Raw genomic sequence first — 13,661 nt, 5'->3', positions numbered from 1 at the left:
GTTAGCCCTATTGACCTATTATGGGCTTGTGTTCTATGGTACGTAGGCAGGTGAACATATTAAAATTTACACAGCATGTATTTATTAACATATCAACATAAAATATTATAGTCAGGCAACATTTTACATGTGAATAAGCAGCATTTCACATTTGAGAAGTTCCCTCCGTGCTCCGCTTCGGCTACTTTGATTTGGACTCATACTCCGACCCCCCCGTGCTCCAATTTGGATACTCGGAGCACGGTAGTATGCATTTTTTTTTTTTTTATCTCAGTCACACTACTACACTACCTGTCTTGTGTCTTTAGAAGTCTGGAAGTTAGAACACAGTCAATACTGCAACGTTGAGTTAGAATGTTGGAACGGAGCCCAATGTAACACAACAGTTTGAGTGCAGTGGATAGGATACATTACTTGTGTTGATCTGTATTCATACTCAAATGCACTTGCATGAACAGAAGCACAGCTATAGGCAGGCACAGTGCATTAACGTCACATACAAAATCAACTTTAAAGATGGTCCCATGGAATGCCAGGCCAGGCAGGGGTGGGGAACAGCCAGGCAGGCTCTACCTCTCCCAGGCTCAACCTGCAAGGTCATCTGTAAACAAGCCCTTCAGCCATCTGCCCCCTCCATCTGTACCTCCCCCCCCACCCTCCAGCCAAACCAGACAGCCGTTATCCTGCTACCTGGGTCTGTGTCCAAAACTCTGGAATTGCAATTACAGTGTAACCCTGCTCCACTCTAACATTTCAAGCTACTGAGGTGGAGCCAGGCAGAAAATGACAAGGTGCGTTGCGGGAGAAACAACAGAGTTTGGAGTAGTTCTGTAATCACTTTACAGTAGACTGCATAATGTGACAACAACATGTACTCAACACTGAGACGTATCCTTAGGGAGCAGACCATCAAAGTACTAATTACTGGTGCTTTAAGTGTTGTTTTGTAATCCCTGACTAAACACAACACACTACAGTCTACACTCTTTTCTTTAGCTGTCCCCATTGGAGAACCCTTTGAATAACCCTTTTTTAGTTCCAGGTAGAACCTTGTTGAGTTCCATGTAGAACCATTTCCAGAGTGGGTTCTACATGGAACCCAAATAAGTTCTACCTGGAACCAAAAAGGGTCCTCCTATGGGGACAGCCGAAAACCCCCTTTGGAACCCTTTTCTTCTAAGAGTGTACTACTACACCTTGGGCGTACAAATGTAGGATCTTAATTCGAGCTAGTTTGCTACAGCAGGAAAATAACACCGCAGCAATGGGAAACATTAAAATAATTATGTGGATTATAATGAATGAACATTTTTGTAGGGATGGATACATTGTTCGTTATGGCAAATCAATTCTGAAATGTCAAAATTTAAACTACAAACTTTAGAAGCCTTTTGAAAACTAAAATGCACTAGAAGTTTAAATTTCCTAAGATCCTACATCTGTATATCCATCCACCTGAGGGGGAAGGATGGTGAGTCCAGACACTTCACAGCTGTCAGCCAAAACTGTTTGTCTAAGTAGTGCACTATGAAGGGAATATGGTGCCATTTGAGACAAGAGACAAAATTGTTGATGAGAGGAGCTATTGCATTAGCATTCTTTACTAAGCTGTTTAGGGATGCATTTTGAGTGTCTTGAAGGTCTCAGATTTCCCCTAGTGTCGCTACTCTTATCTGCTAATGAATTAACGGCTAATCTGATAATAGGACGTAAACACATCATAGCCAACAGCCAAGGGGGTTGGATGTTAAAGAAGACACTTTACTTTGAATAGCAGGAGGGATCATCATCACATTCAAGGGAACAACCGGAATTCCAATATTCCATCTCGGAATTCCGATATTCTGCCTCAACATTCCGATATTCCATTTTAGACACACATTTTTCCATAAGGGAGAATGGATTCGGAGAGCAATTTCCAATTAGCAGCCTGGAGAGATCAGTCTCCACAGGGATACAGTGGGATTAGATAAGTGTATAATCCATAATCCTGTGATGAGGGAGTGGGAATCATAATCTCGTGATTGACTGGGTGGTTAACCCCCGCGTCGGCATCAATACAGTCTAACTGTCTGGGGTTAACCCTATATTGATAGACTCACACTAATCTGCCAGCATGGTGTTAAATCCAATACTAAGCCCGATACAACTGGAGTCCTTTGTTATAGAGTGAAGAGCTGCCTGTTGGCTGCAATCGACTCCCAGCAGATTCTGTAAATTTCAGGTCTAATCTCATTCTCTATACAATATACAATGTGTCAAAGTCTAATCATCCGTTAGCCTGCTCAGTCAATCCATGTGGTATACAGATCAGTCGTTGGTATCACAAATCAACAAGTGGAACGTTTCAACAGATTGATCTAAGAAGAGGTGGATGGGGAGGAAAGGAACTGGAGAACATCATGACAAGGCTAGCAGAGGGTCACTGCATTTTTATTAGACTGGCTACGCAGGGATCCTGCTGCTACTACTTTGTGTGTGTGTGTGTGTGTGTGTGTGTGTGTGTGTGTGTGTACCGCAGACCAGGAGGAAAAGAGCCAAACAAGATACAGACTAATCCCAGAAAGTGTTCACAGCTAGCTCAACGTGACCTACTTTAGCAGGCCAGCGGTTCTTAACCACAGGAGGGAAAGTGCATGCTCACCTGTTCTGAATACCTATACTATATATAACGGCATGCTATAGATTCTGGGGAGAGAAAACTAACTATGCACACAGACATTACAAAAGCCTTGGGATGAGAAGTTTAGGTGTTTGGGTACTCCATGAAGCCTCATGGCGTGAGAAATCGCTATTGAATTGCTGCATAACATAAGTATGCGTTATTACTTGACCTGTACTAATTGAATGTGACTCTCACCTCTTATCGTCTGTGACTACTAAAGCACCTGTATGATATTGTCTATGACTCGTACCTGTACTGTGCCTGAAAGTGGTCCTGGACGAAGCTGTGCCGCGTCCCAGGCTGTTGTGCTGCTGCTGGGCCGGAGACAGGGCTCTCCTCTCCTCCACCCAGCGGGCCCTGGAACAGAGTGAGAGAGAAAGCGTGAATGTGTGAATGACCTGTATGTATAGGTGTGTGTGTGTGTGTGTGTGTGTGTGTGTGTGTGAAAACGTCAACACTGAGGCTAGAGCTGGACACCAGCAGGGTAACAAGGTGTTTCAGAGCAGATGTAAACAGGGGCACTACAATAGGACAGGTGCTAAATGAGGTGCTAATGCACGTTAACACACTCTTGTACGTTTTTATAGTGTTCAGCTTCGCTGGCGATGAGAGAGAACGCAATCAGCCAGATCTTACCTCGTGACTGTCATTACGTGTGTGTGTTTGCGTTCCCATGTAATTCACTTTCCTCTCAGCATTGCTGACCTTGACTTGGAGGGAGGTCGATGAGAGTTGGGTAAAAGGGAGAGCAGTAGGTAGGTAAACACATTAAAGTGAATATACTAAATCTGGGTTGAATCAAAACAAGTCGGTCCGGCTGCCCACTAGGGCTGTAAAGGTTCACCAAATCCACGGTTCGGTGGTACGTATTGCGGTTTTGGGGTTACGGTTCGGTTCAGTTTCAGTACAGCGGGAAAATCAGACACCAACCATCATGTAGTTCATTTTTGTTTACTTAAGAAATACAAAGTGTTGATATTCCTGATTCCATATACAGTTGAAGTTGGAAGTTTACATTCACCTTAGCCAAATACATTTAAACTCAGTTTTTTAATTTAATCCGAGTATAAATTCCCTGTTTTAGGTCAGTTAGGATCACCACTTTATTTTAAGAATGTGAAATGTCAGAATAATAGTAGAGAAATTGATTTATTTCAGCTTTTATTTCTTTCATCACATTCCCAGTGGGTCAGAAGTTTACATACACTCAATTAGTATTTGGTAGCATTGTGTGATAGCATGCGTCTAGGTGAGAGGTGTAGGAGTCAGGCGCAGGAGAGCAGGGATGTCTGAGAAGAGTATTTTAATAGGAAAGTCCACCAACACAGGAATGGCACAATCAAAAGGTACAACGGCCTCGACCACAGAGAACCAGTACAAACGTACGGAGGAACAAACAAAGTTCCGACACTCATATACTTCAGAACCCGTGAAAACAAATAACGGTAATACTTAACCGAGCACCTCACAATCAATGACTAATCCCGCACAAACTTAGGCAGGCAACAGGTTACAATTATACACACAGAAATGAATAGAAATGAAACCAGGTGTGAGAGAACCAAAGACAAAACAAACAGAAAAGGAAAAAGGGATCGTGATGGCTAGTAGACCGGCGACGCCGACCGCCAAGCACCGCCCGAACAGGGAGAGGAACAACCTTCGGTTAAAGTCATGACACATTGCCTTTAAATTGTTTAACTTGGGTCAAACGTTCTGCCCACAAATTTTCTATGGGATTGAGGTCAGGGCTTTGTGATGGCCACTCCAATACCTTGACTTTGTTGTCCTTAAGCCATTTTGCCACAACTTTGGAAGTATCCTTGGGGTCATTGTCCATTTGGAAGACCCATTTGCGATGATGTCTTGAGATGTTGCTTCAATATATCCACATAATTTCCCTTCCTCATGATGCCATCTATTTTGTGAAGTTCACCAGTCCCTCCTGCAGCAAAGCACCCCCACAACATGATGCTGCCACCCCCGTGCTTCACGGTTGGGATGGTGTTCTTCATTATGGACCAGATTACTTTTACTCCAAAAAGTACAGTCTTTGTCCCTATGTGCAGTTTCAAACCATTGTCTGGCTTTTTTACGCGGTTTTGGCTGATTTCTTTTGATTTTCCATGATGTCAAGCAAAGAAGCACTGAGTTTGAAGGTAGGCCTTGAAATACATCCACAGGTACACCTCTAATTGACTCAAATGATGTCAATTAGCCTATCAGATGCTTCTAAAGCTATAACATAATTTTCTGGAATTTTCCAAGCTGTTTAAAGGCACAGTCAACTTAGTGTATGTAAACTTCTGATCCACTGGAATTGTGATATAAGTGAAATAATCTGTCTGTAAACAATTGTTGGAAAAATTACTTGTGTCATGCATAATGTAGATGTCCTAACCGACTTACCAAAACTATAGTTTGTTAACAAGAAATGTGTGGAGTGGTTGAAACATGAGTTTTAATGACTCCAACCTAAGTGTATGTAAACTTCTGACTTCAACTGTATATATTTTTATCTATTCACTTGGTTTCACAGTGTGGACCAAACCAAGGTCCCTGTACTGAACCACAGACAGTGAGAGGCTAACAGTTAGAGAAGAAAACTAAAGAAAAATGAAGGAGGTTTGAGTTATTGTAAGATGTGATACAGTAAATAGAGGTTTGCATGAGCCACTGAAAGAACGTCTAGAACCCTGACAATTCCAAATCTCTCTCCAACAGTAGATATATCACAGCTAAAGACTGTGTTATTACCCAGATAGACAGGTAAATAAACCAATTGATCATACAAGCATAAAGTATAGAGCGGGCCTGAACTGAACCCTTGAGTCACTTTTTGAGAGGGAACCAGGCTGTGGCACGGACGGACCTGAAATCCATACTGAAATCAGTCACAAACCGCTGGTGTATGAATTGACGGCTTTCACAGAGGAAAAAATGGCATTTGGCATAACGTGTCATCAACCTGCGGGATATATTTCCTTTTTACCACAGCCAGTCATCATCTTCTGGCTTTCTTACAAAATCATTCCCAGAAATCATAAGATCGATTATTTTCGCTCCCGGGGAACGAATGGGTCTTTGAAGCAATGTTTTCCACACGCGTGCAAGCGCACACACATTGCCACCATATATATGATGGATAAGTGGAGCTACCAGGCATTAGTTCATTCTCCAGACACTTATGTGACTGAGTGGCATGACAGTACACAATAGACTGACACAATAGGGGAAAAAACATATTATTAGGGGGGGGGGGGGGGGGGGATTCTTTCAACAGGCTGATTTGAAGAGATCTGCCTCTACTTTTTAGCCTGTAGTTTTGATAGTAGCGCTCATGAGCCAAAAGTGGTTCCTGATAATCTGCTGTGTATGCTGCTTGATACCTGTCACTCAAATGGAGAAGGGCTGAAGCTCATTGACTGGAACTCAAATTGCTATGGGGCTGGCCCATGTGTTAGAAAGTGTAGGGAAAATGGCACTGGGACAGTTGCTTTCAAATTATGGATTTTGTGGATAATAGAGGTAAGAAAGTAATTCTGCTCATTACATCGCACTCCACGAGGAGACTGCGTGGCAGGCTGACTACCTGTTATGTGAGTGCAGCAAGGAGCCAAGGTAAGGTGTTAGCTAGCATTAAACATATCTTATAAAAAACAATCAATCTTAACATAATCACAACACATGGTTGATGATATTACTAGTTAATATAGCTTGCCTATATTATTGCATATAATCGATGCGGTGCCTGTTAATTTATCATTGAATTACAGCCTACTTCGCCAAACGGGTGATTTAACAAGCGCATTCGCGACAAAAGCACTGTCCTTGCACCAATGTGTACCTAACCATGAACATCAATACCTTTATTAAAATCAATACACAAGTATGTCTTTTTAAACCTGCATATTTAGTTAATATTGCCTGCTAACATGAATTTCTATTAACTAGGGAAATTGTGTCACTTCTCTTGCGTTCTGTTCAAGCAGAGTCAGGGTATATGCAGCAGTTTGGGCCACCTGGCTCGTTGCGAACTGTGTGAAGACCATTTCTTCCTAACAAAGATCGTAATTAATTTGCCAGAATTGTACATAATTATGACATAACATTGAAGGTTGTGCAATGTAACAGCAATATTTAGACTTCTGGATGCCACCCGTTAGATAAAATACGGAACGGTTCCGTATTTCACTGAAAGAATAAACGTTTTGTTTTCGAAATTATAGTTTCTGGATTTGACCATACTAATGACCTAAGGCTCATATTTCTGTGTGCTATAATATTATAATTAAGCCTATGATTTGATAGAGCAGTCTGACTGAGCAGTGGTAGGCAGCAGCAGGCTCGTAAGCATTCATTCAAACAGCACTTTCCTGCATTTGCCAGCAGCTCTTTGCAATGCTTGAAGCACAGCGCTGTTTATGACTTCAAGCCTATCAACTCCCAAGATTAGGCTGGCAATACTATAGTGCCTATAAGAACATCCAATAGTCAAAGGTATATGAAAAACAAATGGTATAGAGAGAAATAGTCCTATAATTCCTATAATAACTAAAACCTAAAACTTCTTAACTGGGAATATTGTAGACTCATATTAAAAGGAACCACCAGCTTTCATATGTTCTCATGTTCTGAGCAAGGAACGTCAACATTAGCTTTTTTACATGGCACATATTGTACTTTTACTTTCTTCTCCAACACTTTGTTTTTAAATTAATAAAACCAAATTGAACATGTTTCATTATTTATTTGAGACTAAACTGATTTTATTGATGTATTATATTAAGTTAAAATAAGTGTTCATTCAGTGTTATTGTAATTGTCATTATTACAAATAAATCAATAAAAATCGTCCGATTAATCCGTATCGTTTTTTTTTGGGCCCTCCAATAATCGGTATCGGTATCTGCGTTGAAAAATCATAATCGGACGACCTCTAGTTTGGAGTGTTGTATGAAGCTACATACTTCCATACTATTACTCTTTCTGTGAATAGCCTACGAGAGAGGCCTTCAATTAGTTGCTATGCAAAAGTTAGATAGCCTCAGCAAACAAAGGGGTGACAGTGACATATCCAAGCTTTTATGGGGTTACAACTGATTTAATTGCAATCTAACTCATTCAGTTGAAACCTTGTAGAGAACCCTTTGAGAGCTTTTGGGCCGTGGGACCAAAGTAGTGCGTAAGCCACATGATACATTACATAGTATATGTAAGTCTATACTGACTGGACATGGGGCCAAAGTAGTACGTAACCCCATGATAAACTACATAGTACAGTGCCTTGCGAAAGTATTCGGCCCCCTTGAACTTTGCGACCTTTTGCCACATTTCAGGCTTCAAACATAAAGTTATAAAACTGTATTTTTTTGTGAAGAATCAACAACAAGTGGGACACAATCATGAAGTGGAACGACATTTATTGGATATTTCAAACTTTTTTAACAAATCAAAAACTGAAAAATTGGGCGTGCAAAATTATTCAGCCCCCTTAAGTTAATACTTTGTAGCGCCACCTTTTGCTGCGATTACAGCTGTAAGTCGCCTGGGGTATGTCTCTATCAGTTTTGCACATCGAGAGACTGACATTTTTTCCCATTCCTCCTTGCAAAACAGCTCGAGCTCAGTGAGGTTGGATGGAGAGCATTTGTGAACAGCAGTTTTCAGTTCTTTCCACAGATTCTCGATTGGATTCAGGTCTGGACTTTGACTTGGCCATTCTAACACCTGGATATGTTTATTTTTGAACCATTCCATTGTAGATTTTGCTTTATGTTTTGGATCATTGTTTTGTTGGAAGACAAATCTCCGTCCCAGTCTCAGGTCTTTTGCAGACTCCATCAGGTTTTCTTCCAGAATGGTCCTGTATTTGGCTCCATCCATCTTCCCATCAATTTTAACCATCTTACCTGTCCCTGCTGAAGAAAAGCAGGCCCAAACCATGATGCTGCCACCACCATGTTTGACAGTGGGGATGGTGTGTTCAGCTGTGTTGCTTTTACGCCAAACATAACGTTTTGCATTGTTGCCAAAAAGTTCAATTTTGGTTTCATCTGACCAGAGCACCTTCTTCCACATGTTTGGTGTGTCTCCCAGGTGGCTTGTGGCAAACTTTAAACAACACTTTTTATGGATATCTTTAAGAAATGGCTTTCTTCTTGCCACTCTTCCATAAAGGCCAGATTTGTGCAATATACCACTGATTGTTGTCCTATGGACAGAGTCTCCCACCTCAGCTGTAGATCTCTGCAGTTCATCCAGAGTGATCATGGGCCTCTTGGCTGCATCTCTGATCAGTCTTCTCCTTGTATGAGCTGAAAGTTTAGAGGGACGGCCAGGTCTTGGTAGATTTGCAGTGGTCTGATACTCCTTCCATTTCAATATTATCGCTTGCACAGTGCTCCTTGGGATGTTTAAAGCTTGGGAAATCTTTTTGTATCCAAATCATGCTTTAAACTTCTTCACAACAGTATCTCGGACCTGCCTGGTGTGTTCCTTGTTCTTCATGATGCTCTCTGCACTTTCAACGGACCTCTGAGACTATCACAGTGCAGGTGCATTTATACGGAGACTTGATTACACACAGGTGGATTGTATTTATCATCATTAGTCATTTAGGTTAACATTGGATCATTCAGAGATCCTCACTGAACTTCTGGAGAGAGTTTGCTGCACTGAAAGTAAAGGGGCTGAATAATTTTGCACACCCAATTTTTCAGTTTTTGATTTGTTAAAAAAGTTTGAAATATCCAATAAATGTCGTTCCACTTCATGATTGTGTCCCACTTGTTGTTGATTCTTCACAAAAAAATACAGTTTTATATCTTTATGTTTGAAGCCTGAAATGTGGCAAAAGGTCGCAAAGTTCAAGGGGGCCGAATACTTTCGCAAGGCACTGTATATGTAAGCCTATACTGACTGGACATGGGGCCAAGGTAGTGCGTAACCCCATGAAACATTACATAGTATATGTAAGCCTATACTGACTGGACATGGGGCCAAGGTAGTGCGTAACCCCATGAAACATTACATAGTATATGTAAGCCTATACTGACTGGACATGGGGCCAAGGTAGTGCGTAACCCCATGAAACATTACATAGTATACGTAAGCCTATACTGACTGCTTTCAGTGAGAACAGTACAGTTGACGGTAAAGAAATTGAGCAATGTGTGAATAAGATGAAGGAGCTATTTCAGTGGCTCTGCCCCTAAACATCACTTTAGTAGCTGTTGCCGACCTGGATGGTAATGGACAATTTAGATGCCCTGCGTGAGGTAGTGAGATTGAAAATTGTCACCTGGGGACCAGAGCTAAGGGTCGGAGGCGATTTTGAAGTCAACATCAATTTTTGTTTTCGGGGTGAAAGTTCCGCCCTGAAGTTTGTGCCTGTCTAAAAATCTCTAATTACCTCAAACTAATTTAGGACACATTTACAGCAAGGTCACATACACACATACAATATCAATATCTTATGTTGTGATATTGCATCCAAATGTGTATCAATAAAACATTAGTACTGTACAACCAAGATTGACAACATAACCCTGGAGAATATCTGTCAGCTTTGTTTCATCAACATCTGTGATGTCATCAATTATTTGACACACTTCTGTGTCAACAGCAAAAGGCCTCACTGTTATTTATACCTCTCCTCCCCTCTTCGCATCCTAAATGTGTCACCATGTTCTTAAAGAAAGGTAAGAAAGTTCAATATGCTTCCTGTGAAGAAGATGTGTGTGGTACACTTTCCTAGCCTCCCCAAAGGCAGGACAATCTCATCGAGCCACTAGAAACACTCTCTTCAGAAGAGCACTCACCTACTTTAGGAATAGCAGCAGTAGAGTGTGTGATGCATCTACAGTAAGTGTTAGTAAGAAACTATAGTGGTCTGAAAGTGTGTGAGGCATCTAAGTGTTAGTAAGAAACGATAGTGGTCTGAAAGTGTGTGAGGCATCTAAGTGTTAGTAAGAAACTATAGTGGTCTGAAAGTGTGTGAGGCATCTAAGTGTTAGTAAGAAACTATAGTGGTCTGAAAGTGTGTGAGGCATCTAAGTGTTAGTAAGAAACTATAGTGGTCTGAAAGTGTGTGAGGCATCTAAGTGTTAGTAAGAAACTATAGTGGTCTGAAAGTGTGTGAGGCATCTAAGTGTTAGTAAGAAACTATAGTCGTCTGAAAGTGTGTGAGGCATCTAAGTGTTAGTAAGAAACTATAGTTGTCTGAAAGTGTGTGAGGTATCTAAGTGTTAGAAACTATAGAAAGTGTGTGAGGCACTATAGTCGTCTGAAAGTGTGTGAGGCATCTAAGTGTTAGTAAGAAACTATAGTGGTCTGAAAGTGTGTGAGGCATCTAAGTGTTAGTAAGAAACTATTAGTGGTCTGAAAGTGTGTGAGGCATCTAAGTGTTAGTAAGAAACTATAGTCGTCTGAAAGTGTGTGAGGCATCTAAGTGTTAGTAAGAAACTATAGTCGTCTGAAAGTGTGTGAGGCATCTACAGTAAGTGTTCATGAGGACGTGTTAAATAGTCTCAATAGGTTTGAGTCAGACTCATAATGGACGTGCTTTCTTCTGACAAACTACATTAGAACAACGTTTAGCAAGAGCTAAGGACGAGGGTACACCAATTAGAAATAGTCTTACGCGTTATTACATTATGAAAGTGAGGAGCAAAACCATGACAACATTTTACAACAACCATTAAAAATAGTTGCATAATAGCCTCTATAATAGCTTGTCATCCAATGTAAAAAAAAACACACACAAAAGAACATTATGATGCACAGCAAACTCCAAACTAGCTAGTAATAATATTGTTTTGTCTCTTATTAAGTCTTTTCAACCAAGAAGCTATTCCACTGATAATGATGAGCCAAATGAACAAGATGTCTCTTTCAAGCCGTCGAATCCCCAAAGCAATTTTTTCCGTCGCTAACACAATTAAAGATTAAATACAGACATGGATGGCCTGAGACGTGTTGGGGAATAATGGTTTATTGGAGCTATTAGCGCACTTGTGAGAGAGAGCGAGCTAGAGAGAGAGAGCGAGAGAAAGCACTAGAAAATATTACATCTAGGGATTCTGCAAATTATACAACACAGTGCAGAAGTTGCGCCATTAGAGAGGTGAATTTGAGTCTCTTGGTTTTGTCTTGTTAGCAGAGTTGTGTACCTGGTAAGGTTGGAAGCTGACACAGATATGTACAGCGCTGCTGGTCAGCTAACTCAAATGTGACCTTCCTTTCTTTCAAAATGTGGACAAAAACACAGGATATGCTAATAGGTACAGTCCTTCAGGTTAGCTAACTCAAATGTGACCTTCCTTTCAGTCAAAATGTGGACAAAACCACAGGATATGCTAATAGCTGACAGTAAAAACCGAGACCAATAGCTTGAGTAGATGGAAGAATCAACACAACTACAGCCAGAGACAGAACTAAACCATAGTCAGAGATAGTATAGTATACTAGCATAGTACAGAATCCTCAGCTAAGTAGCCTGGTCCCAGTACTTACACAAATCACCATGGAAACATTGGGTTCCTTTCCCATCAAAATGTGTACTGAGGAAGACATTTTTCATTAAACACAGCATCTCCTTGGAAATTAGTTGTGAGTTTAAAACCACGAAGCACAAACTCTCCCCGCAGCAATTCATCAAATACCTCAACATGCCTTTTAACAGTTGCATATTGCAGAGTTGTGTTTATTCTCTTTTCCTAATAGAGAGGGAGGGAAGCTAGCGGGCTTAACATGGGTTCTATTGCTTAGGTACCAAATGGGGAAAAACAGACAAACAGGGAGGAACTAGCTGATCTTGATCTCGTAGAATAAGAAGTGCTTTTTTTAGTTCTCAAGAATGTGTTATTGTAAGAGGTTCACAGTTTCGCAACTCTACACTACGGAATGTGCTTTTACCCATCCAATTGTTTATAATGCCACTAACAGGTTAAGGTAATATGTAAGGCTTTACATAAGTAGATAGACACACTGTCCTGGGGTGTGTCATTCTGTCGAGAGTGAGTGGCTGTTAAAGAGAGGCCCCGGGCGGATGCTGCAGTAGTAGCAGCATGAGTGTATAGTGGGGAATACCAGCCGACCCAAGGCATGTGTTGCCAGGCACTGCAGCGAAGGCTCGGGCTACTTAATTCTCTATTCATAACAAATCCAAAGCACTGGTGGGCTTCGCTGCACACTAGAACAGGCACCTTCCCCACAAGTAGGTCAACAGGCACTTAGCTGGACCTTAGAACAAACAACAGATGCTTCCATTCAACTGTGATTTCTCTAAAAGTGGGTGTGTGCGTGCACTAACATTTTCTTATATCTGGGAACCAGTGATGAATAAATACCCCTATGGTATGTTTCCTTGCTCTGCCATTGTCTGCCAAGGCAGGCGGGGCCTGCCAAAACTACATGCGAAGCGGGAGCTAGCGTAACATGAGAGATGCTAATATCCAAAAAGTGCTCAAATGTTAAATTGTGTAATCCAAAAGCACTGAATGCTAACAGCTAACAGATCCAGATCCATTTTCTGGGGCCCCTGTTGCTCAGAGGAGAATATTAGCAGTGGCGTCCAAACCCCTCCAGGCTGTGAAATTGATTTCCAGGATTTAGATGAAAGGAGCAGAGCAAGATTTCAGAGGTTATTCCACAGCTAAAGCAGATATATATATATATATACACAATCTACACTGGCTATGTGAATCTTGTATCAAAGGGGAATCTATTCCCAAGCAAACAGAAAGTGTGATGTGTCTTTGGTAAGGCTATTATATATACTGATAGCTTGCGGAATGGGTTTCCCTAAAGTTAGGTGAGAAATAAAGCTTACAGAACTTCAGACATGGGAAGTCAAGTGATCATGTGTATGATCATGCACTGTGCATCCATCCATTGTGTGTATTGCTAGGCGATTACATAAACAATACATTTATTTTCATTCTATGTCTGGTTTCTCACAATGCTTGCACTGAACATTTCTGCCCTAGAGCAT

At 41.1% G+C, this 13,661-nt stretch overlaps 1 protein-coding gene across 1 annotated transcript in view; it reads right to left on the bottom strand.

Moving 5' to 3' along the window:
- The window catches only part of LOC139424552 (ubiquitin carboxyl-terminal hydrolase 43-like), a 106,585-nt gene that overhangs the window by 53,689 nt on the left and 39,235 nt on the right, over positions 1–13,661 (bottom strand). Inside the window, exon 3 of the mRNA XM_071176509.1 lies at positions 2,916–3,022. Coding sequence (XP_071032610.1) covers positions 2,916–3,022 — 107 coding nt within the window. The remainder of the gene's footprint in view (positions 1–2,915; positions 3,023–13,661) is intronic.

This window comes from Oncorhynchus clarkii, chromosome 13 (genome assembly GCF_045791955.1).
Source record: "Oncorhynchus clarkii lewisi isolate Uvic-CL-2024 chromosome 13, UVic_Ocla_1.0, whole genome shotgun sequence".
Taxonomy (NCBI): Eukaryota; Metazoa; Chordata; class Actinopteri; order Salmoniformes; family Salmonidae; genus Oncorhynchus; species Oncorhynchus clarkii.
Note: the sequence above shows the minus strand (reverse complement) of the source record. Positions and strands in the feature narration are given on the sequence as shown.